General features: G+C 40.3%; 1 protein-coding gene across 1 annotated transcript in view; it reads left to right on the top strand.

Annotated features, from left to right (window-relative positions):
- Nucleotides 1-26,731, top strand: part of syde2 (synapse defective 1, Rho GTPase, homolog 2 (C. elegans)) — a 45,697-nt gene that overhangs the window by 14,067 nt on the left and 4,899 nt on the right. The window contains exons 5-8 of the mRNA XM_054789489.1: nucleotides 5,001-6,130; nucleotides 13,019-13,145; nucleotides 21,002-21,183; nucleotides 21,519-21,750. Of these exons, the coding sequence (XP_054645464.1) occupies nucleotides 5,001-6,130; nucleotides 13,019-13,145; nucleotides 21,002-21,183; nucleotides 21,519-21,750 (1,671 nt within the window). The remainder of the gene's footprint in view (nucleotides 1-5,000; nucleotides 6,131-13,018; nucleotides 13,146-21,001; nucleotides 21,184-21,518; nucleotides 21,751-26,731) is intronic.

Raw genomic sequence — 26,731 nt, 5'->3', positions numbered from 1 at the left:
GCCAAGTGACAGCCTCATGATTTGGAGAGTATGTGTAAATGGACAAGGACTAACATCCTTACTGAGGTGTGAGCAACCCAGTCAAATCTAAATAATTTCTAACCTTTAAAAACAACGGTGGATTTTTTTTGGTTGATATTCTGTCTGTTAAAATAAACCTACCAATAAAAGCAGGGGGTCAAATAATTATGCATTGCTTTGATGACATTGGGAGCTTTGTGGAAACATGTCATTGTCACAAGCTGAGGGCAACACACATGACTCAAAAATAAATGTTCATTATTATTAACCAGACATGAAAGTTATGAGTCCATTTAAAATATCAACACATTAAAACGTACACTGTGAACTTATGCAATGACTGTGAAAACTTATCTCTAACTTTCTATTGCTGTCTAATAACAGTTGTTTGTGGTACTTTATTGACATACAAAGTTTTAATTGGACAGCACTGATATTTGCCTTGAAATATTTGGTTCAATTCTGACTTGTATGATTATTACTATTATCGTTTTTTTTTTTAAGCATTTTACAGTATTTATGTGCTTATTTACAATATTGATAAGGAAATCATTGGTCAGTGCAGAGAGACTGTTACATGCACTACAACCTCTCTTCTGGCAAAGGGCCATGTTGTGCTTGCAACTGCATACTTGGATATATTGGCGAGGGTTTTGTAACCATCGTGATTAAACAGCCGAGCTCCCACGGCCCCTGTAAGTCCTGCTGATGGTTTTGAGCCAAGTGGATAGGAAGTAGCACAGGGCAGAAGTGAAGAAACAAGTGGACAAGTGTGCAATTCACAAGTTTATTTACATTCCTTTTGTTTGTCAGCATTCAATGGCCTTGCGGGTCTTTGCATTTAACACGCGTTTTTGTGTAAAAGCAAGTGATTTTACTTTTAGGGGTCATCAGTGACAACAGATTAACACATACAATCTTACAGTCACTAGAAAATAATTTATAGGCTTACATTTACCTGAATGCATATGTTTCCATGTTACCCGTGTGTACTGTGACAAATTAACCATAACATATTTGATCATTCTTCACACACAGACACACACACCCTCTTCCTGCACCTGACTGGTGCCAGTGTTGTGAAAGGCCCTCGTCATAAATTCCTCACCTGTGTTGGAGGGCGGCAGAGTCAGGCTGCTCAGTCTATCGCCAGGGTCAGGACACGAGTGTTTTCTTCTTGCATGCATATCAGCATGCACTCTGGCTTTGTGTTATATTAATATAGTGAGTACATGATCGTATGTTATATACAGGTGGTGGAGGTTGACGCAGTGAAAGGGCTCACGTGTCACCCACAGGAATGCAGATCTCTGGCCTTTGACCCAGGAACATGGCCCTGGAGGGTAGAGTGTCAAACTGTTGCCCCTGAACCACAGTTAGTGAAGTGTCGTGTTACTCTCATGGCTGCTGCCACAAGGCCAAAGGCTGCAGGAGATACAGCTGTGTATGCTGTGTGTCACAGTCATTAACAAAGCAGCAGTCATTAACTATGTCACTGGCTAGTCTACCCTACAGGGCTCATGTTCTTTTGTATATATTGAATTATTGGTTTCTCCCAAGTTGTTAATCAGGGGTGTCCCAGCTTTATCCACCAAGGGCAACATACTGAAAAATGAAAAGATGCAAGGGCCATTTTGATATATTGTAAACCCACATGTTAAGAAGTTATATATATTTCAAGAAAAAAAAATCAGCTTTGTGATATAGGTGAAAAAGCATATTATTAGTATGAACTCTTTTTCACATTTTTGCTATTGTTTTTTACATATTTTTTTTGTTTTTACATTTCACACACATATGACTTTATTCCCATAACATTTTTACTTTATTCCCATAATATTATAACTTTATCCCCAACCTAATATTACAACTTTTTAAAAAGATAATATATTTTTTTTAATATTTCAAATCTATGCTACTAAAATGCCATTATTTTTCTTTATAACATTACAACGTTATTCTTGTAAAATTAAAATTTTTTCTCATTAGAGTACAACTTTTTTGTCATTCAGGTAAAATTACTTTTTTATGTTTTTTTTAATATTTTTTTTTAGTTTTGCTGTTAAATTACATTTTAGAATGTGTCCATCCATCCATCCATTTTCTATGCCGCTTGTCAAGGGCCAATAAAAAACTGCATTGTGGACACCCCTGATATAAATGAATGGACCATACTGACCAGATTATAAAATGACCCTAAATAAAGGACAACCCTTTTTTTCTACACCTAAAAAACACAAACAAAATCAATGACAAAAATCAAAATCAATAGCTGCTCGACAGTTCCTTGATCTTTCAGCTTTATTAATCATCATTATCTTAAAAGTAGCCCTATATACTGTGTAAATATATATATATATATATATATATATATATATATATATATATATATATATATATATATATATATATATATATATATATATATATATGTGTGTATGTTTGGGCAGTTTTTGTGACTTATTACGTGACAAAACACAAATTAAATAAAAAATTAAATTAAAAAAATATTAAATTACACGAAGAGCTTCCAAAATGTACTCTAAAAGAGCAGCAGTCGTGAACACTACACGGACAAAGGACACGGACCAGCCTTAAAATTACAGCAAAGCACATGAAGAAATGACAAATGAGCAAATGCATCGTAAGCGCTGTCTCTTTGCTCCGCTCTCTCCCTTTACGACAGAGTGCCCCGTGGACACGCACAAGGGCAGCCTGTTGGTTTGCATCCATAAACCACTAGACCACATTTGTAAAATATCTTATATAATAAAAAGACAACACTCTAATAATCTATATCTGATATTTAAACTAAAGACTGTTTTCTAGGGGAAATAATGCGTTATATTCGGGTCAATATGGTATTTCGAAACATACAAATGTGAAAATTTCTGAGGTTGCCACTTTTGATTACATGTTTCACAGCAGTCATTTTGGCATCGTAAAAAACAGCAAATAGTCTAAACCAGGGATACACAACTACATACCAAAGAGGGCCTCAGTTTCAAAAATGTTAGGGCCCATTAAGCTCACTTGGCATGAGTTACCACATCATTTTGAATGACTTTATATTATATGACTTACAAACACATAGCACTCCACAAACATGGAATTTGGTGTTTTAAACAAAGATGTTTTAGCATAACAGCAAAAGTACAGATCCCATCTCATTTACAGCGTCCGGCTTTGCTCATAGATGTCTTTCAAAGTTTTGTAATTTCTGTGTATGTGTATCCAAACTCAGCAGATGGACTCAACGTTTTGGTGTTTGCCTCCGAAGATGATATTCCTTCAAAACATTTCTTACGTTGCTATTAAAATTCCCATTTTCAGTGTCTACTTTTCTTTTTTTTATAGCGTTGATAGCACCATATTGGTTTAAAGCTATCCGTCATCTTCTACTGCTGTGTCATTGTGACGCTTACGCCTTGCTGTTGCCTCCTGCAGAGCGAAGGCAGTACTGCATGAACGGGCACTTAGACTGAATGGTTTATGTTGTTTGGGTGGGGCCGAGAGTGGCCCGCAGGCTGGCTAATGAGGACCTGTGGTCTAAACAGATTGACCAAAATATCCAAAAACAATTTTCATGAAACTTTGTCCCATCTAGTTTGACTCACATCGGCATCAGTGGAACTGGCCACCCCACCAGAATCGTAACAGCACCACCCTTGTATTATTTACTTTACGTTACAGCATTACTTTACTGAATGATGTTATACTATTGCTAAAATCTAATAGGGGCCTAAGACTTTTGCACAGTAAATTAATTTGATCACAGTGATCACTTCATCAAGTATGCCTTACTCGGCACTCCCAAGGGTATTTTCAGCTCCTTTCTTTAAATGTGTTTCACGTGTAATTTCTGTAGAAATAATGTCATCAGTTGTACATGCAGTGACGTACAAGGCGTTTACTCTACTGTACCCTACACTGTTCTTCACCCATGTTCTCCCTTCTCAGAGCGCCTCTGTGGCTATTATTGGCAGGAAGCTGGGATAAAGAAGGCTACTGAGTGAGGGGGGAAAGGAGGCTAAACATGGTTGGGTGAGGAATGTGAGTGAACAGCACTGTTCACTTGTACATTCGCCAACTGCTTTGCCAACCCTCCAATTCAACATACAGACCTCTCAGTGCCTGGACAAGGGGTGTCTTTGTCCCCCATCCTTTGGTTACACCCTGTTCCGCTCCTGCTCCTCAGCTTACTCTTCATGCTATTGCACCTCTGCCTCTTTCCTCTCACTTGTGGAACCCAGAATAGAACTGCAGGTCCCCTATGAAAATAGAGGCTGTGAGTTTGGCAGGGTTAAGCTATGCATCTCTCTTCTCACCTCTTTTCTCTCTATCTCCCTCTGAGGTTTATTCTCAGAAATTAAAAAGCTTTAAAAAAAACCTTAGCCTTGAAACTTGGCATCGTTTAGGCATCCATTTAGCATCTAGTGGGCATTCTTGCCTGATCCAAATGGGGTTAATTCTAAAAGCAGTCATCAAAGGACTTTGCCAAGTCATGTGATGCAGACTTAATCCTCCATGAACCCATGCTGCAAGGTGTTCCCTCAAAAATGGAAAGGAGGCAGGTACACAACCGAGGGAGTGCAAGTATGGACAGGGTGTTTTCTGACTCAAGATAATCCTTGTGGAATTAACATAACTGAATGAATTGGTGAACCTTTTCCTGCTGTTTTGCTTTCTTCACCAGAAAGAAACATAACTGTGCATCTAGGTCCACTTAAAGAAGACAGTTTTGTGAAGTGTTCAGCACTTTCTATGAGTATGAAAGGTCAAAATGGATAGAATTAAGGAGTCATTTTTCTATGTGGACCTACCCTTAGGTAACAAACTGTTGTACTTTGAAGTTAGTGTCTTTGTTTATATGTCTTTGTTCACTGCCAAAATGTATATTGCTGCCACTAAAAGGGAATGTAAATCAAACATGCCGGGCCTGCTTTTAACTTCTCTGTACTGTTTTATTGCTTTCGTAGATGTTCCCGACATGAGCAGTACTCTTGGCTTCTCCCCACCCTCCAGCCCAAACCCTACTAAGAAGAGCAGCGCCATTAACTGGTCATTCCCAGACAAGATCAAGTCCCCGCGCACGGTCAGAAAGATCTCCATGAAAATGAAGAAGCTTCCAGAGCTCAGTAGGAAACTCAGCGTCAAGGGCCAAAGCAGCAGTAACGCCAATGGAAGTGCTCATATAGAGCACAGATCCCAGTCACTCCGAGCCACCGGTGGAGGGTCTGAAGCCCCCCAGACATCTGGCTCTCAGAGATTAGCTGCATCTGGGGTTGGGCAGGCCAGCCGAAATGTGATCTCACGCTATCACCTTGACAGCAGCGTGTCCACACAGCACAGCTTCAGTAAGAAGAAAAACAATGGGAGTTCCAAATCCGCCAGCAAAGGGGGATACTTAAGTGATGGCGATTCACCTGAGCTGGTGGCTAAATCTGGGAAGCACGGTTCTGTTGAGAGTAAGGGGGGGAGGGGTAAGGACACAGACGGAACAGGTGGAAGCTCAAAACTAAGTGGCACAGATTTGGACATTGATGCTTTCCGACATTATAGCTTCACAGAGCAGCCCAAATGTAGCCAGTACATCTCTGGACTGATGAGCCTGCACTTTTATGGGGCAGAGGACCTGAAACCGCCTCGCATTGATTCTCGTGACGTTTACTGCGCCATCCAAGTGGACTCTGTTAATAAAGCAAGAACTGCGCTCCTCACATGTCGAACTACCTTCTTGGACATGGACCACACTTTCAACATTGAGCTGGAGAACGCCCAGCATCTGAAGCTGGTTGTGTTCAGCTGGGAGCCTATGCCAAGACGAAACCGTGTCTGCTGCCACGGCACGGTGGTCCTGCCTGCACTCTTCAGGGTCACACGTTTCCACCAGCTGGCGGTCAAGCTGGAGCCTCGCGGGCTCATCTATGTCAAGCTGGGCCTGATGGAGCAGTGGCAAAACTCTTTGGATGGAGGGCCAGATGGAGACAGGGAGCCCCAAGTTTTTGGTGTGGAAGCATGGCGAGTGGTGGAGAGGGAGGACACCGGACTCATGGTGCCGCTGCTCATAAGCAAATGCATCAATGAGATTGAGAAGCGGGGTTACCAGGTAAGTCCAAACCCACAGCTACTACAAACTATACTAGGCCTACAAAATTAGCAAAAAGTCAAACTGCAAAATTTGGATTTTGTTTTATAAAATCACTTCTCTTTGACTTAAATGACTTCCCTCTACAGGTTTATTTATATACATTAATCACATTTTGTCCATAGTTAACCTTTAATTAATCGCATATTGAAAGAAGTTTTTATATATGTGTACCTTTGAAAGATCAAGGTCACCAACCTTTTTGAGACAAAGATCTCTGTTCCTGGCCGTGAACATGCGCAACATCTGACAAATAGGAATAATAAGGCTAATAAATTCCCTCGCGCGCCTTTACTTCCATCTTGTTAAATGCCGTGTGTGCACTCGCTCATTTCTGCCTTTGTCACATTGACACAAGCCCCCAAATAGCTGATCGGTAACTAGCAGCTCCTAACCCCAATTTTAGCTTGCAGTTCAAAGCAAAAAATCAACCGAAAGATGACTCGCATCTAAAAAACACTAGTTAGTTAGGACACTCGCATGCCAAGGATCTCATCGAGGGAGCCATCTGCCAGGGCTTTGAAGCTAAACTTATCATTCAAAATACCCTTTACTTTGTCCATTTCTGCTGTGTTTGTTCACAACTGTGGCTTCACATCAACTGCCTGCATTTCCTCAAACTGCAGTGAGAGCCGAGGGTCAAACAGGACATGTGCACATTAATCGCGTGTACAAAAAAAATTATCAACGCGTTTTTGACAGCCCTAGTATATACACATGTGAACCCTTCACGTTCATGTACAGTATACAACTTGAAGGTCTACATTGAAAATAGAGGACGATGCTTTTAAAACCAAAGTTGTGGAATACAAAAGCATAAAGACATTTTGTATGGGGCACTAGACATCCTGTGTGGCGTGTGATGAGCTAGCACCCTGCAGCCAGTACTATACTACATTACAAGCATGGGATGAATGGAAAATGGAGAACTACTACACTATGATGTCATTACATTCCTGGGGCGATGTGTTCTTATGTTCTGAGCAAAAAGAGTTAGGAGGCTGGTGATGTGGTGATGATGGACCAGTTGTGTTTTTCCTGGGTCATGTTATCATCATAGTGAACCCCCAACATATTTTATGTGCTCTTTGAAACCCAGCAGCAGTGTTCAGAGAGACGAGAGAGGCGACAACGTTCCTTCTAATTAGGAGTCTGTGGCAATAAAAGTGTCTGGCCATTGTTCTCAACATCACTCTAGGGGGGCATGCCAGGGGCAGCGGGTGCCTGGGGCCAACAGGCAAACATTAGACCTCTACAAGGAGGCCGACCCTGCCGTTAGTTACTGTTAGACTACTGTTTACGTTTGGCAGCATTAATGGTTCTTTGTAGGGCTGTCAATTGATTACAATATTTAATCGTGATTAATTGCATTTTGTCTATAGTTAACTCGTAATTTATCAGAATTAATTGCAGGTAGCAGTTTTTATCTACAGTAAGTCTACCTTTTGAAAGATCATTTTAAATAAATCAAAAAACAATTGGCGCCCAACACACACAATTACGAGCGCGCCTGAATGCCTCATAGCACAGAGCGCACAGTCATAGCACAAAAAAGGAATGAGACACGGCATGAAGTTCTTCTTTGCTCTATGTGAGTTATATGAATAAGTAAGTTTGATGATTAACACTGAAAACCTGCCCATGTAGGTGCATGTAAGGATGAGCGAGTGGGGATTCCCCTGAAAATTAGGGTTTATCGATGCTTTTATGTACAGTATTTTTGCACTTTGGATACTGCTTTATCACGTTTGTTCAACTTTCCCTTTCAATTTGGTATCAAATTAATAGGCACACTTAAATGAGAAAGATTGCAAGTGGACAAAAGCGAAGCTCAAGTTCAACCCATTCAAACAGAAGGATCCCAACATCCGGCTGAAATAAAAGATATGTAGGACGAATACTTAGAGATTTTATTTATTTCCAAGAGATAATCACGTCTTATCGATTTATCAGTGCTCATGTAAAACTTGTATCAAAATCTGACCATTCAAAATACAAATTTTTAACCAGAATTACTATCTTACCCCGCTAAAACCCCTCCGTTGTATATATATATATATATATATATATATATATATATATATATATATATATATATATATATATATATATATATATATAAAATATAATGTCATAATATATTTCATAATATTTCAAAGACGTTTTATTGTGTGGTTTATATTATTTAAGTGTGCAGAAGTAGGGGTAGATGACTCCCAGTCAGATGTCTGAAGGGGTTCGCAAACTGTGAAAATTTGGGAACCACTGATGTGAACCATTTAGTCCAACTAGAGAAGTGCTCGTTCATGCTGTATTTCCTCCACTCCGCAGGGGGCAACAGCAAAGCATAGGTGCCAAAATGAAGCAGCAGTAGAAGAAGATGGCTCGCATTTCCACAAATCCGGTGCAGCTAACTCACTCACAGCTAACTCACTGCTGAAAATTGGACTTTTAACAGTAACTGGACTGCAAAATATGTGTTAATCAAAAATGCACCCGGGAAGCCGAGGTGTCTACTTTGTAACAAAGTAAACGCTGTTGCAAAGGAATGTAACCCGTAAAGGCATTTTCAGACAAAACATCATAACTTTGACAACGTCCAACCCCTCGTCTCCCCTGATTATTGTCGGGTGGGGCCGTTCTGGATTTTTAAATTTGGGCCGGTGCAAGATTCTAGACTTTATTGGCTTGCTGCAGTACTGTAATATGAGTCTGTTAACACTGACAAAGGCTGAAAAAAATATATCCATAGATATCCTTTTTTTAAATTTATTTACATTTTTTAGCAATGCCATCTGTCCCTCACATTGTCTATAGTGTTCGGCCCTTGGATAAATGTTATTGAGAACCCCTATTTTAGACCGAGTGTATGTTTAAACTCAACAAATGTATGGATCTTGGGGGGTCACTCAGTCTGCATGCAGACTAAAATGACTGGTACCACAAAAAGGGCTGTCCCAACTGTATTCACATGAATACCTACCTGAAAAGTTGTGAAAAATACCCTACATTTGATACACAAAAATGTCCACTAAATTGAATCAGTTATTATTTAATAGCAATGAGGACGGGACTACTATTCACTCAAATGGGAATTGTTTAGCACCCATAAGAGGTTTCTGTTAGCTCAGATTTCTTCTGTTTATGTCATTCTGCTTTTGTCTTGTTGCATTATGATTGCTCCCTGTTCCTGTCTATCTATGTTTTTTTTTTTTTTTTTACCTTCACCACCCCCCTCAGTTTTGCTGCCATCTTTCATTACTGAAATGTTGTGTTCACTCTGTATGAGTCTGACATCAAGTAGAACTTGTGACAAGTAAAGGATACCCCTCGGGTTACAGGCAAACAGAGGTTAGGAGAGGGTTGACACCAGATCCCATAGGAATCTGCATACTGTGTCACTAAAACATGCAAAGGCGGACGCAGAGTGTTCACTGTGGCTTTTCAAATAATTATGCAGATCTTTGATGGGGGCTGTTAGTCAGAGTCTCTTAGAGTCACATGACCTCAGGGCTGTATAAGCTTTTAAGATGCTGAGTGTGGGCTTTTTGAAAAGACAGCCAATAATGCTTGTGTCAGACACTGGAGTTATGGATGTGAGCACTCAATGACCATTAAAGAGACATTCTTTTTTACTGGGAGCCATCCCAGTAACCTACTACTGCCATACATAGCAGTTGGAATGTGAAGAGAGGCACGACGTCGCTGCGTTCTTGCCTGCTTGGGTTTTGTCTTCAACATTAAAAAAATATTTCACATTTAAACACGGCAAAACTGCATTCTGCCAGTCCAAAACAGAAATGGTCCCACAAATTTAAATGACGGAAGAGTTGATTAGATATGCATATGGTCCACAAGATTAAGCATACCCACACAGTCTCATGATATCTGATAAAATAGCTGCAGTGGATCCCTGCATATTTGCGATTCAGCATTTATGGCTCTGCAATAAAGATTTTTTTTTTTTCTGCAAAAGTAGGCCGTTTATGCGGGCGTCCCCACTACAGACATAAACGCGGCTGTAACACTAGCCTGACGATCAGGCTAAAGTCTAGTCTTTAACTCAGATTCCATCTGTTATTTCAATCATCATTATCAATTATTAGCGTTGTGCGCCTGTACATTTTATACCTTAAAATGTATTTAATAAGTGTGTGAGGCACATATAGGGCTTAAACCTGTCATTTGTATTTATCATTTAGCTTGTTAGCTTCCAATGAATAATGGCAGAGCGGTTGATTTGGTCATTAAACTGTAATTAGCCATTAATGATAGCATATTTACCAACTCCCACAATAATTACAGCAAATATACTATTATTTAATGAAACGCATGAGAAAATCCAGAAAATATTCAGTAAAATAAATCACATTTTGGTATTCTATTGGATCTCATTTGGTTATGAAAGTACGTTTCTGGTAATTATGTATAGAGCACAGAGCACTCCTATAGAGATGCATTATAATGACTTTCAAGGCGCATGGTAATACCAGTCCTAAACAGGGCCATAATTTGTTGGAATGACTTTTGGCTCACACTCAAGAAGATTAATACTGTCAAGTACCCATTTCCCTTTTTCCTTTGTGGTACGGATGGTTCTATAAAGTCATTAAACTGATTTCAGACTAAACACTAATCCCTCTGATCCCATCATTGCCCTCAGCACCCGACAAAGAATCCACATGCCTGTTGAAGAAACTTGTTTTGTTTGACCTATTCTGCATACAGGCCTGCTGCTGCCTGCCGTGTTGCTTGGCAGCCGCAGTGTATAAAGTACAAGCCCTCTTCCACGAACAGCTGTTACCCGCCTGTGTTTGACTCGCCCCCAAACAGAGACTCTGTTTTTTTCTGAATGGACTTGTTGTTCATTGTGCCCACTGACTTCTGTTTACTCACACACAAAGCTAAATCCTCGCCAAATCTGTCCTCCACTCTCCCACTCGTGTGAGGTTTACAAAATGAGGTTCGGCTCGACACAGAGGGCTCGCTCGTAGTTTGCCCTGTTGACATTTTCTCCCGCACCTACTCTGGAGCCCAGAAAGACCCGTAGTATGGGTGTGTGTGTGTGTTTTATTGTGTGTGAAAACCGGGCCCTACCCGCCATTCACAGCCCACTGACTTAACATGTTACCAAGGCAACGACACCAGTTGGTCAGCCATGCCACATACCAGACAGACACATGTAGGTGAAATTATGGTATGCCTGTCGCCGGACCTAATCCCAACATAAGACAACTGGTGCTTAGTTTCACTATCGGATATCAATGTCAGGAGAAAGTTCTGCAGCTTTTTTTCTTTCACACTGTGGAGCCTTTAGGTCAAAACACATAAATGGTTTGTTGCTGTCATTTTTAACACTCCAGTCTGAGTTGGGCTCTTCTGAGGGCTCATAGACGAATGTGGCATTTATTCAATCTCTGGGTGTAGCTCTGCAAGTGCAGGTTGTATTCACACAAATTTGTATTGAAGTTTTAGTCTCACCTGTCAGTTCGCTATTGAATCTGCATATGCTGTGTGCGCAATATTTTACAAACTTCCATCACAATAGAAAAAACAATAACATGATATTGATAATCTTGCTTTTTCTTGCTTTTTAATCAATTTCCCATTTTATGATGCACAATAATTTAGTGACCCTTATTTTCATTTAAGGCTGTGTTATGCAGATTTTGTGACGTAACACAGGTGCGTGTGATTGTAAGCATATCATGCATTCATTGTGTGAACACCTCTCGTCACAACAGAAGTATCTCCGAATAGCAAAAGAAAAGTCAGATTCTTGCATGAAAATTGGCCTTTACTTAAAATGTCATCTGGAAATAACCCCAGCGGGCAAATGGACCGACCGGGAGTAGCTTAACTTGGATAAAGAAATTCTATTCATCGTGTTATTTCACCAAGTGCAATGTCTCCCACAGGACTGTGATCTATCTGTGGTGTTGGCTTGCAGGAAGGGGTGCGACGGTGGTGGTGGTTAGGTGACATCATTGTCTAATTTGCATAATTGGCCATGATGCAAAACCTTTTCAAAACCTCAGAATCTGTGTTTGTGTGAGACAGAGCTGTTTGGTTTGTGACATAAGGAATGTGCAACATTATCTCTTGTCTTTAAACCTTAGTTATAACTCAGCTGTGGTGCATGTGTGTAATAATAATACTAGGTAGCACCATATTTATCTGTGGCGGAACAAATGTATGGGTGGCGGGCCACTGATGTGTAATATTGTTTGTTCAGATCAGATGAATGCGTCGCAGATTGCTGTGGCTTTGCACATAAGCACCCATGCAACAAGGAACGGAATTCTGAAGCACAGCTGTTCAATTCAACACGTTTCAATAATGGCAATAACCTGCCACTACTTCATATTCATTGCTGCGACTTTGATGAGATCAGGATATGTTACTCCAGGGGCGTCCAAACTTTTACACCAATGGCCGCATACTGAAAAAAATCAGAGAATGCATGAGGCAACATTGATGTTTTTATTTTTTATTTTGTAAAAATGACATTCAAAATGTGAAACATACGCAGTATTTAGAGGCAAAACTTTGTGTTATTATATTGAGTATTAGTATCCACATTTCAGCTTTTTCTCTATGCATTGTACCTTCTAGCTTTGTTTTTCCCCATTTTGCTGTTCTTTTTATTTTGGTTTGATTTTATTCCTACAGTATGACTTGGGCCAATAACGTGCGCCACAAATGGCCCCCAGGCCAGACTTCGGACACCTCTGTGTTAGTCATCATACGTGTGAAAATATCTCTCTGTCCTCTTGTTTGACTCTTGCACGAGCCACGTATGTTTACTTGACCTAATTAAACATGTATTGGGGGGGCGTGTGTTTGCAGGTGGTGGGGCTTTACCGTCTTTGTGGCTCTGCAGCTGTAAAGAAGGAGCTACGGGAGGCGTTTGAGAGAGACAGTCACGCCGTGGAGCTCTGTGAAAACACCTATCCTGACATCAACGTCATCACAGGTAAACAGCAGCACATGATGGAAAGTACACTGACACTACACACTTAGTGCAGCTTATGTAGGGTGGTACACAGATATAACACGTCCCTGTGTTCAAACACAATGACTTCTTAAACCGAAACATTGTGATCTTTACTGTAATATCATTTCAAGCAGCACTGTGCAAGATCAAGGACAACCTGATAAATGCAAGCACGCAAATGGTCTACAACAGTATAAGTTAATAAGCAAATGGTGTTAAATTGATGTTAAATGTGACATAATACACAGCAAAATCCTTTTTTTTTGCTTCATCTTGGTGTTTCGACGTTAAAGGAATGTTTGGAATTTTATAAAATTCCTAAAACTGGTAATAAAAACTTGCCATCTTACATAAGTACAGTTGCAATAGATGTCTTTTAACACTCCTTGTAAATTCTATTTCTTTGCAATATAAGTGTGCAATGTAGTTTGCATAAAACCAACTGGAAGAGTTTTAATGAGGGCAGTGTAATCATTCTACATCAACATCCAACTCATAGGGCACCTTGCTGTTTTGAGCCAGTGCAATGACTGAAACACTTACAATTTCCAAAAACATGTCTGAGCTGGTGTCATTTTTCAGATAAGTCAGCACATGTGTGTCATATGTGTCCAGGAGCGTGTGATGTTTGTTGTTCAAGCATTCCAGAAGTCAACATACCAGTATAGACTGGAGCCTGAGGGAAGGGCCCACACACACTCTCACTATCGGACTGTGCTGTACATTCTGGTCATTCCTTATTCCTCAGGAACCTAGTTGATACATGTTCTCCGCTGTCCCTTTTTGATCACACTGAAGTCACATCAGGCCTCTTTTATAAGGACACCCCATGCGAGGAAAAGTGTGAAAAACACTTTAAACCCACTTCATTTCCTGGCTAGCATACTTTTTTTTTTTTTTATTCTACTAGAAATCACTTTTCAGAAGTTGTTATTATATTATCATTATTCCTACTAGTAGTACAATAGCTGTATTATTTTTTAAATTGTATTATTTATTTTATTTATTATTATTATTATTTTTAGTTGTAATAAAAAGGTAGGTTACATAAAAAAGCTGTGTCACTTGGATTGAGGGATGGCTACAGCAGTGTGACATGTTTGGGGGTGGGGTGGTTATAGCAAAAAGTGACTCGGTCATTATTATCGCCAACAAAAAGAGGAAGAGACCATGGAAACCCCTGTTCATTTAGGAGCCGCTGTTGGTTTTAGGAAGAGGCCCCGCATAGGCGTTGTCCTATCATGTCCGCATTGATTCGCATTCATTTGCATGGCAGGGCAAAGAACACAGTTAACAGTTGAGCAGGTTCGAAAAAAAGGCCCAGCACCAGAGTGGCTTGTTGGTTTTTGCTTGCTGCCTAAATTTATGGATGAGTGGAAGCGGACAGCGACAGGGGGGAAGGGAGGATAATGTCCATGCTTCACTTCATTTTACTATTAATACATTTTTAATCTGCTTCTTTGGAACAGAAATAGCTTGGAATTTAAATTTCTAATTGAGTTGCGTACATGTACTGAGGGAGTAGCGCTGAGAGCGCTGGATTGTCACACCGCTAATTTAAAAGCGGAGCTAGAGAAAAGGATTATCCAGGGGTCAGGGTTCAATCCAAAGCTTGCAAAACACGATCAGTGTGGCTCACCGTTGTTTCAAGTCACAAGCACAGTTCAACAAAGACTTCCAAAAAGCGTTGTCAACATGAGCAGACAAAAGATAATCAACAATATCTTCCCAATTGGCTTTAGATGGGCATTTAAATGTTTTCGTAACTCTTTGCTTAATTGGTATTTAACATAGTTTAAATTGTCTTCGAGTTCCACTTCATCAAACATGCGTCTGTTCCTTTATTTATTTGGACATTTTGTCATTTTGCTTGTTGCACCAATGTATGTTTTGCAGTGTCACATCCTGGCTTGCATTTTCCGCTAAAGGGCTTGTAGGTGGGATGGCGATAACTGCATCAGCTATGTAAATAGTGACATCATAATAGCTTAAAACAGTGTTGTGTTCTTCCCATCTCATTCCCAAGTCACACAGAAGTGACGATTTGTGTAGCGCCCCTACTACATCCTACTCAGTACCCCAAAGAAAGGTTGAAGAAGAATAGCGCTATGGCACGGTTTGATATTTTTGGTAGAATGCATACTAAATTGAACTGAACCAAGGTGTACTGCCTTGTAGAGCCAATACGATGAATCGATGAGTAATCATCCAAATGGACAACTATTTTGGTATTCCATTAATCGGTATTGATTTAAATTGTAAATATTCTCTGATTTCAGCTGCTCAAATGTGACTATTTTTTAATTTTCTTAGCCATCCAAGAAAGCAGGCCTATTATCTTTGTGTTTTAGGCAAAACAAGATATTCACACACATCAGCTTTGACTTTGGAAAACAGCGATCAGCATTTTTACCTCTTTTCTGATATGTTGCAGAGCAAACCAATAACTGTTTGGGTTTGGTTCATATTGATTTGGTCCATCGGGGGCCTAAGCCAGGGGTGTCCAAACTTTTTCCAGCGAGGGCCACATACTGAAAAATGAAAGGGTGCAAGGGCCACTTTAGTATTTTGTAAACCACACATGTACGGTAGATATGCTAAGAAGTTATATGTATATCAAGAAAAAACTGCATCTCAGCTTTGTCATATATGTTGAAAAGCGTAGAACTTCCCATTTTTATTTTGAAAATATTTCAACTTTCCTCTTAAATAATCTTTGTAATTTTGTTTTTTTGGAATATGAGTTTATCCCTATAATATTTTTACTTTAGTCCCATAAAATTTTGACTTTTTCCCCTACCTAATTTTCCCAAAAATTACAACTTTATTTGTTGTTTTGTTTGTTTCCCATAAAAGTACAACTCAAAAAATCATTTTTCTTTAATATTTCAACTTTATGCTTTATTTATGCTTGTTTTTCCTCATTCTATTACAACTTTTTTCTCATAATATTTCCAATTTATTCTTGTAAAATTACTGCTGATTTGTCCATTTTTGCTGTTGTTCTTTTTAAGTTGTTTTCTTAAATAATATTTTTAGAACGTGCCGCAGACCAATACAAAAACAGCCACAGGCCACAAATGAATCCTGGGCCGCACTTTGGAAACATCTGGCCTGACCCGTTACTTGATTAATCAAAACACCAGCCAAACAAGCTTCACATAATCGACCAAGAAAATTGTTCCTTGCAGGCCTGCTGCCTTGTGACATCGGGGCAGATGCATCCATCTGTGTGGGAGCAGTTTGGGGAAAACCCATTTTCAGTATCAGCAACTGTTTTTATGCAAAAACATGATTTTTACAGTGCATTTAGAATTTAACTTGTGATAAACTAATGCGCAATTAATTTATTGTGTTGATTCCATTTGACTGAATTACCAAAAATAATATCTTATAGCGTTGACCAAAGAATTCTACTTCAAGAAATGTGGTTCCATGATGAAGAACTGGTTCAGTTACCCAATATGATACCGCTCACAAGCTCCAGTCGTTGGAGCTGTCGGCGATAAATTGTGGTCTTTAATTCGCCTCCTCTGACATGTCTTTTCCATCGCCTGCTTCCCTTCTTTACCCCCACCCACGGCAGTACTCCAGTGAAGACATGGAAAGTCATTAACAAGTGCCCCCTTTGTTACCGAACAAACACAGATGGTATTTGGCTCATGCATGGGGGATTAGCTGAACCCTGTGCAAGCCAGGGAATCAGGCAACCCCTTTACAAAGAGCTCCAAGCTTGCGTGGCTGTCAGGATAGTTCTTAACGTATAGGTTGTGGTTTGGACATGGTGCGGCACATCTGTGGTGGGTGTACACGTAGCATAAGAGCAACAATCTACCGGGATTAGAAGTTAGATTTGTGCATTGGAGGTGTTGGAGACTGCAGGAAAGGTGAGGACACACCATGGTGTGACTTTGATGCGTCACAGCGCAAGGCAGGGACACACACGTCCCTACCGAACGCCCCCAACCCCCAAATTCAGTTCTGTGAGGGCTTGCAGGACTGCAGGGAGGAGGGCTGGATGGGGAACAAACTCGTATTTGTTCTCGAGGCGCGGTGTTGACTGCGGCACTGACAAGGGGAGTGACCTTCCACTTTGTTTAAACAAGAGGTTAAAGGTAGAGCCATGCCCCAGTGCATTGTGTGCCTTGTAGTGTTTGGTGGCACATTCAGAGCGCTGAAATGGTTTGACTTCACAATAAAGTCAAACACTTGCATCCGGAGGGAAGATTGGGAGATTCAACCTCAAAGTGTTTCGGTGGAACGTGATTAAAAAACATGAATTACTGCAATAAATTAGGTCACGTATGGTGGCTACAGCGACATATCATTCACACATTGTATTCATTCACACCAATTCACAGAACAGGTTGTGAGAAATGCTAATGTAGTGTAACTCGGTGAAACCCACAGCCCCCGAAAAAATTATTGTGAGAAAGCTGACTTGCAACATTTTGTCTGTTTGTTCAGGAGAGGGACACACCTGCAGGGAAACACACCTGCCCCCCCCTCTTAGTCCGTGACCTTGTGTGTTTGTGTATGTGCCCGAGAGGAGTATTGAAGCATTTGTGTATGATATGTGTGTCAGGCGCAACAAGGCTTATAACACAAGAGGAAACACACACTGGCTCATAGCATGCTAATGATTTACCCCAGTGGCTCTACTCTAACCACGGCACTGCATGCGCAACAGATAGAACTCCTTTACTAATGTAAGAACCAAAAACACGTCTGAATTTGCTCACGTGCAATCACATTCACGTGATTAAAAAAAAAAAAAAGCTGATTATTTTATCTCCAAAAACGTCTCAGGCCAGATTGATAACAGGAAGCCAGACAATGTCCACAAAGCATTTCCCTGTAATCTGTCGTAGAAATCAGCATGTCTTCCCAAGCGTGAGGGAGAATGAATGTTTACAACCCCTTATCGTGTTCTGCTCATACCAGATTTCCGAAGTAACGTGACAAAGACGCCCGAAATCAGAAGCGCTGAAGAATGTGATTCAGGGCTGACAAAATGCCAAACATGCCACAACTTCACCTGTGTGTGCTCTCGAGACACTGGGGGGTAATGCTAACAGGCGGAAAAAAAGGCACTTTATGAAGTTTAAAGTGCCTGTTTGCCTCAAGTCCTGTTAAAATTGTACTCGCTGTCTTGGAGCTGTGAGTGTGCAATCAACCTGACAATGCACTCGTTTGAACGTGTTGTTTTTCCTTCCGAGGTTCAATGGCTTTCTCAGGAAGGCACTGTACCTCTGTGTGTGTACGTTATTACTGTGTGATGAGAACAAAACACACACTGTGTACAGCACTTATTACCTCTGCCAAGGAGTTTTTTTTGTTGTCACTCATGTCTGTTTGATTAGCTGCTAAAAAAAAAAAAAAAACACAGGACGTAGTTTAATGAATTTGCTGGAGCAGTCGATCCAATTAATTAAAGTTCAACCACGTTTTGAAACCAAATTTGATTAAAAAAATCATAGGCACAGTCTACTGTCAGTATTTATAATTATCTGTTTTAATTTTTACTATTGTGGTTGTATTTTACTGTTAATCATTACAATGTTTTCATATTTTTTAATATTTATTTAGAGATGGTTGAATATATAATGGGATCATATCTTAATAGTTTAATTATAGCCAGTAATCATCATTGCATAGCCACTTTTATCTATTGGTGTATTGATTTCAATAAATATAAACGGGAAGGGCTGTTTTTGGGTTTGTGTGTGTGAGTCTCTGTGTGTGTCGGTACTGCTCTGAATTGGAACGCTGATTCTTCGGAGCTTTACAGTGAGCTAAATGTGGAGCCTTCTTTCCCTCTTTAATCCTATATTGTCAAGCTCTTACATCCTATCTACTGGAAGGGAAGGGGAAAGCCCTGAGGATGCCATCCAACGTTCTTTCTTATTTTAGGATATATTTCACACATTTCATCTTGGTTTTTACCAGTTTGAGGACCCCCAGCGGCAGAGAGGAGTACACTGAAAAGTGTGAACCCCTTAGGTTCTCATAAAGAGCATAGCTGGGACTTGGTGGGATTAAAACGTGACTGTTAAATGATGCCCTTCATTCTCCTAACTGAGCTTGAGGGATGTGAGTGGATTTGCGGTGTGCTTTATTGCCATTTGCTCTAAATAGAACGGTGGAACGGTAACGGTTAGATAAGTAGGAGTGAAAAGTTGCGGCAGTGATAAATTTGAACTTCCTATTTACGCCATTCTAATTAGACAACAGGAGCCACTACTTTGGGGAATACAGGCAGGATGGTGACCAGATTCAGGACCTTCCTGCCTTTGACATCAGTCACCAGGCATCCTTTGGAGTTCCTATGAATAATTGTGAGCTATTCTCAGCCTTGTATGTAGCACTTTGCAGCAGTTGATTCATACTTTGCATATTGAAATCCCGCCAGATTGTCACAGGTTTGGTTATACTTACCGGCCAACCACCTTGTAGATGGCTGTACTGGCCGCCACCTCCGAGCAGTAAGTACAGCTTGTAAGTACAGTATTTCCTGTGTGTATAGGACTCGTTCATAGGGCGGACAGCCCACCTCTGCCAAAGCCCTCTACTCCAATTTCAGACCTACTGACTGTTGTCAAACATCGATTGGTTCCAGCTGCAATAACACAACAACACCCTTCTCTCTTTAATTAGCATTGTTTGCTCGTCACGGGAAGGTAATAAGCTACGTGGTTGAGGAGAGATGCGGTTGCTCACACAGTTAACGTCACGTCACGTGACAAAAAGCAGCGTGTCCATAGTGCGGGCCAGGGGCCATTTGCGGTCCTCATTTATTTTACTGACCTGTGGCACATTGTAGAAAAATAGCAAAGATAGAGCAAAAGGCATAATATAAATGAGTAATGAGAAATGGGCAATGGCAGGAAGCTGATATGTTGATTTTAATAGCTAATAATATTGGGGGTTTTTTTTGCCTTTTTACAAAATAAAAAAACAAACAAACTCTGATGCCTCCCCTATTGAAATTTCTTTAAGGTTGGCGGTCTGTAAGTGCTTGATGAAAAATCCTAATTTCACTATCCAGAGCCCAAATTTGAGTGTTCCTTCATTGTGCCAAGCCAAAGTCCGCTACAAAGTCTTGTTAAAATAGATGTAGTAAACTGCAAAAAACATGACCTCCTTCCTTTTTCTTTTATTTCATCGTAAACACTAAAACATATTTCACAGATAAGCTTGCTTAGATAAGTCATTGGAACGTAGCCAGTGTCATTGATTGCATAGCGTCGTGACTTGGCTGTTGGTCTTTGAAACAGGGGAAGCTCATTGGGGTCTGACATACATGAATATGATCTCAGCAACCCCACCCCGGAAAGAAAGAAAGTAATTGACATCTATCAATAGCGTTGGGACTCAGGCGAACCACAGTGTGCGGCGACGACTCATCCAATAGGTCACAAAAGACCCCACAGCAAAAACCCAAAGAACTGCAGGCCTCACTTGCCTTAGTTAAGGTCAGTGTTCATGACTACACCGTAAGGAAGACACTGGGCAAACAGTTGTAAAGGGGTTTCCGATGGTTACTACAAAGAGCTATCGCACTGCTAACAGCCTTTATTATTCTAGTACTTATCCTCCCTTCTTCACCTTAGATAAAAAGGCGAACCTACAATTCTTTAGGAGCTTCATGGAGACAGACGTTGTTTTCCTGTAGCTTCTGGAGGCAGAGGTTGCAAATGTACAGCACCACCGTACACACTCCAAATAGTTTTTGCTGCAGATGAAAACACAGGCTTTAGGGTACTGTCAAGGTTGTTTATTGCCCCATAACTTGTCAGACTTCATCACAAAGCTACTTTTGTCCCAACCTACAGGTGTATTAAAGGACTATCTACGAGAGCTACCCTACCCTCTGATTACCAAGCAGCTGTATGAGGCAGTGTTGGACTCCATGGCCACCAGACCTCTGAGGATGGGATCAGGGGGCTGTGAGAACGACCAGGCTGACTCAGAACACACCGTCAGTCTGCTGGACAACCTGCCTGAGGTGGAGAGGGTGAGCATACTATATGTACTTCATATTATTGGCCTGCTCTCGTGCGACGGTGTTGACAGTAAACTGTCATCTCAGATAGCAAAATGTGGTGTCGCTGGTTTTCCCGTCTAAATAAAAAACAACTTTACACTTGCTGCACATTCTTTTTTGTCTTTCTGATATTACTAATAAATATATAAGGGATGTTATTCCCATCAGGTCTGCGGAATATTACTCTCTCGTTAGCAACTAGACCACAATTTTAAGAGTCAGTTTTTTCAGCAGAGCACCGACTTTACTAGTGGAACCCCTGCAAGTACTAATCATAATAATGACATGTCTTGCACTTGTATCAGATGACACTGCGGAAACTTCTTGACCACCTCAAGTTGGTGGCGTCCCACCAGGAAGTAAACAAGATGACATGTCAGAACCTGGCGGTGTGCTTCGGCCCCGTGTTGCTCAGCCAGCGCCAGGAGGCGTCCTGTCACAGCAACCGAGTCTTCATCGACTCAGAGGAACTCGCCAGTGCGCTGCACTTTAAAAAGCACATTGAAGTCCTGCACTACTTGCTGCAGCTCTGGCCAGGTAATTATTCCATGCTTCTATGGGTGTGTCTCTAAATACCTAATCTAACATGTTACATTCTCATTTAAGTTCATTATAGGTGGCAATATGTCCTTATAAAACAACTCCACAGAGTGCCGTGTGTTAATGAGTGTGGTAGATTGCTGAGGATCGGTCTCAAGGTATACCTTGCTATGAAAATGTCACAGCTTCAAAACCGCTAAAATAATCTGTCATACGGTCCTATGGTATGAGAGAAAGTGGGGGTTCAGAGCGGCCACATTGTGGAAATACTTTGTCATGTCGTGTGTTATTCCTCACAGTTGGACCTGGGCTCCGATGTCTTGAAACCACGGGCATGAAATGGGTTGCCAAAGCTAGCAGTGACGTTAGCTGCCTCATTAGCCGCGCCGGTGTGACAAGACGTGTGCCCTTGTGGAGTTTTGCATCCTGAACCGTGTGGATTTAGTGTGTATTTCACATGGGTTTGCAGCTATCGGAACTAATGTGTAAGCACATAACACTATTTAAGTACATTTTCGACACGTTAAGGTGAATATCATAACCTAATATGTCACAAATGTCAAATGTTGAATCGCTTGTAGTGCAAACAAACGCGTATTGACACTACACATTGTAGCTTAAAACTTATAATACAGTAAATGACAAAATACACTAAAAAGATTTAAAAATGAGAAAGATATTTCAAAATAACACATTTTAAAGCTATAATACTGTGAAACTGCCCAAGGATATCATACTGTAAGGATCTCATACTGGCCCAGGCCTACTGTGGATATACACCACCTTTTGATAGCAATCAGCTGCCATCTGTTTCCTCCTCACAGATGAAACCGTCCACAGAGGAGTTCAATATGGCAGGCTGTGCCTGCACGACCTTGTTTAAGTCAAACATTGAGGCGTGGCCCCCCTGCCTTTTGATAACTCACCAAGCAGGGGCAAAACCGCAGCGCCAGCATCACCCAACAGCTGTTGGCGGCAGCTGCAGTTTAGTGTGGAACGTGAAGGAACTGTAAAACACAGCTAATTTCCTTTTATTTTGCACCCTCTAATTTATTCATGAGCTGCTATTGTGAAAGCCTAAGACACTCATTTTGACTGGTGTGCTACATTTTTACAACCCAATTTAATGAAAGAATTTAATGTAATAAAGACTCAATTTGGAGATGGCTATGATCTGCCTGATGATGTGCCAACGAGTGTTAGACCTCAGTGAACTGCGCATCGGATTCGGCATGTAGCTGCACTGCACAATACTTACAATTGTCTTCATGGGGTAGCGCAACAATACAGTAAATCCTCACAGAGTCACTGAATTCTTTTCTCTGTTTTAATGTTCTTCAATCTGTTAACGTTAATTCTCTCCATCTGATTTTGCGGCAACCTAAATATAGTGTGGTTTGATGGTGCTGTCAGCAGGGGAAACGAGTGCTGCAGCTCTGAATCCGGTGTAGGGCGCTGTCGCACAGGTCAAATCACTCAACATTTTCCAGCATGAAGATGCTTTGACAAGACATGACTGGAATTATTTCTTAATGAGTAAAATGTATTTAATAACCCTGAAAAAGGTATTTTTAGGTCTTTTTATGGGTGAATAGTGTGGATCTACTGTAATGTGTGTTCTTGAAAAGAACGATGCTTGCACAGTAGTTGGAGTTCAGTCGATTGTGCAAGTGCGCCCAAGCAAAAAAAAAAAAAGGCCAATGAGTGTATTCCCCCCTCAATAAATTCAACCCACATGGGTCAAATGGTGACGCCAAAACCACCCGGAGTAATTACGTTTTAAATTACACGAGTAGACGTAACTGATAGTTTTTTCATTCCAGCTTGTTTACACCCCGAGCAGCATCACTTTTCTTTCCTTTTCCAGGAGACTCCGTAGGATGCCTGCACTATCATTAAAAACATTCCAGACTTAACCTTAGCCCCTAATCGTTTGACAGTCATCACGGGGTATTTTCAGCCACCTCTTCACACCTCTCAGACAGTTTGCATGCCTTTCCAAGGACATCCAATTACTTTTGGTTAAAAAAAAACAACAAAAAAAAACATCCTGACATTTCCTGCAAGCTGTATAAAGGTGCAGGGGAAGGTGTGTGAAATTCTTCGGACATAAAGAATGTAATTTGCCAGATGAATGTGTCAGGAGATGTTTTTTGGCTGTAATGAAGAAGGAAAATGTGAATCTTTATGATTATTTTACGTTGTGTGCTTATATTGAATATGGCTTTACAAAGGACACAAGGACATTCTGCCTTTGGGAGTCTCAGCAAATGAAAATAGCAGAATGTCTTAAAGATTCCATAACTTAAGGGTAGGGACAAGGAATGCAGTTTTTTCCAGCAGCGGGAATTTAGTTGAAATCCTTTAGATCAGGGGTGTCCAAACTTTTTCTCCTGAGGGCCACATACTGAAAAATAAACGGATGCAAGGGCTGCTTTGATATTTTGTGAACCAACATGTAGATATGAAAAAAGCTTTGTAATGTTGGTGAAAAAGCATATTACAGTGTTCCCTCGTTTATCGCGGGGGATAGGTGCCCAAAATAGCCCGCAATAAGTGAAATCCGCGAAGTAGCCAACTTCATTTTTTTTTTTTTACAATTATTAGATATGTTTTAAGGCTGTAAAACCCCTCACCATACACTTTATACACTTTTCTCAGATAGGTAATAACATTTTTTCACACTTCTCTCTTGTTTAAACACTCTCAAAAAAGTTCAAACCTTCGTTTGAATTTTAGTGATCAACCTCAACGATCAACACAAGAAATTGCCAAGTCACTCACACGTATTGCACTCGTGTGACAGTGTCTTTTTGTCCTGGCGCCGTTCCGCTGTAGTGTATCCTTGTTAAAACATAGTGCTGCAGACGGAGCGAGGATTCATTTACAAGCTAGCAAGCTAGCATGACACAGGAGACGTGGCAGGACGGCATGAAGGAGATTGATTGACAGTGGTCTACAGCCAATCAGGATGCAGAAAACAATGGGCGGAGCAGGCAGACAAGAGAGGGAAGAGATAGAAACTCAACTTCCCACAATGCAGTTCTTCTGAAAGGTGCATGCTCGTCCTGTAACAGCGTTCATACGCTGTAATAAAAAAAAAAAAAGCACCAAAAAAAATCTGCGAATATGCGAAAGGTGAACTACAACAGAGCGAGGGAACACTGTGTTAGCATGAATGTTGGTCTTTTTTTTTCAAATATTTCAACTTTCTTCTTAAATAATCTTTGGAAATGTTCTTCTCGTAATATAATGACTTTATTCCCATAATATTAAAATGTTTTCCCCAACTCAATTTTCCAAAAATGACAATTGTATTTGTTGTTTCTCATAATATTATGACTATAAAAAATATATTTTTTCATTAACATTTCAATTTCATGCTACTAAAATGACATTGTTTTATTTGCCTTTGTTTCTCATAATAATAAAAAATATATATATTTCAACTCTGCTACTAAAATGACATTTTTTCCTCATAATATTGCAAGTTTATTCTCGTAAAATTGCAGCTGTTTTTTTTTCTCATTTCTGCTGGTGTCTTTTTTTTTTTTTTTTTTTACGTTTCCACTCTTTCAAATGTCCTGTTGGGAATTTTCTTCCCATAATTCTGACTTTCTTCTCATAATGCTTTGACTTTATTCTCGTAACATTCTTTTTTCCACAAAACCTAATTTTCCAAAAATGACAACTTTATTTGTTGTTTTGTCGTTCCTCGTAATATTACAAGTATAAAAAAAAGTACGTATTTTTTCATTAATATTTACATTTTACGCGACTAAAATGACATTATTTTTACTTTACTACAACGTTATTCTCGTAAAATTACGACTTTTTCTCGTTTGATTTCAACTTTTTTCTCTTAATATTTTGGCATTATTCTTGTAAAATTACCGCTGATTTTTCCATTTTTGCTGCTGTTTTTTTTTGTAAGTTTTCTTGTCAAATAAAATAAAAATAAAATAAAATAAAATAAAAATAATCATAAAAAAACATCTGTGGCCCACGAATGGTTCCTAAGCCGCACTTTGGACACCCCTGCTTTAACATGATCGTTACTCACAGTGAGAACTGTTGGGTACTTGAACACTCAACAAAAAACAAAGTATATGTTCTTTACTTTGTGATACAAGCCCTTTTGTACATATTTTGTAGCCCTGATACGTGTTTTGTTTTGTCTTTGTCCCTTTCCAATCCAGTATGGGAAGGCTAGCGGGGTCAGCACATGTAGGTACACACAGACAGAGTAACAGGTAATACTTTGCTGCTTGTGAGGCCAGCTGTCAGGTGGTTGTATCATAATGTCTGAACAGGTCTCAGATCAGTCGGGAAAAAGCGCAGTCGGCAGTCACAGCAAACTGTAGAATGGTGTCAAAGTCATGGATTGCTGTGGCGTGATTTCTGCATGTGTTCACCTGAGCATTGCATGGTTATACTGTACAGTATGTTGCTCACTTGGCCAGCATGTTGTTTTCATTTCCTCTCTCACGGCGAGCATTTTGACGTAGTTAAACTGTAACGAGTCGGGAGGGTTGAGCAACAAAATACAAAACTGGTGCAGGAGCTGAATAAGAGCTCAGTGAATTGTTGTCAAGATTGGATTTTCACTCTTTGAGTCACGATGGCGTGGAACCAAGCACGCACCCGTGCAAACGCAACGCAGTTTTGCAAATATTGTTTCGCAAATCGGTCTAAATCTGTGATATGAGCATTCATCATTCATCCACCCCGCAGATGCAACATCGACATGCTGATTAAACAGCATGATTGGTGTGCCTTAGGTTGGCCACAATAAAAGGCCCCTCCAAACTGTGCAGTGTTTATATTTATACGTGTTTATATTTTTATTGAGTACAGTTTTGTATTTACTGATTTTTACGAAGGACCGATGCACTTTGCGCTTTACTGTAGGTCGCAGATCCGTGCTGGTTTTAGTTACTGTGTGAGCCCAGGAGGTTCTCTAGGAGGTTCTAGTCAT

Source organism: Dunckerocampus dactyliophorus, chromosome 10, assembly GCF_027744805.1.
Source record: "Dunckerocampus dactyliophorus isolate RoL2022-P2 chromosome 10, RoL_Ddac_1.1, whole genome shotgun sequence".
NCBI lineage: Eukaryota > Metazoa > Chordata > Actinopteri > Syngnathiformes > Syngnathidae > Dunckerocampus > Dunckerocampus dactyliophorus.
This window is presented reverse-complemented; position numbering and strand designations above follow the sequence as displayed.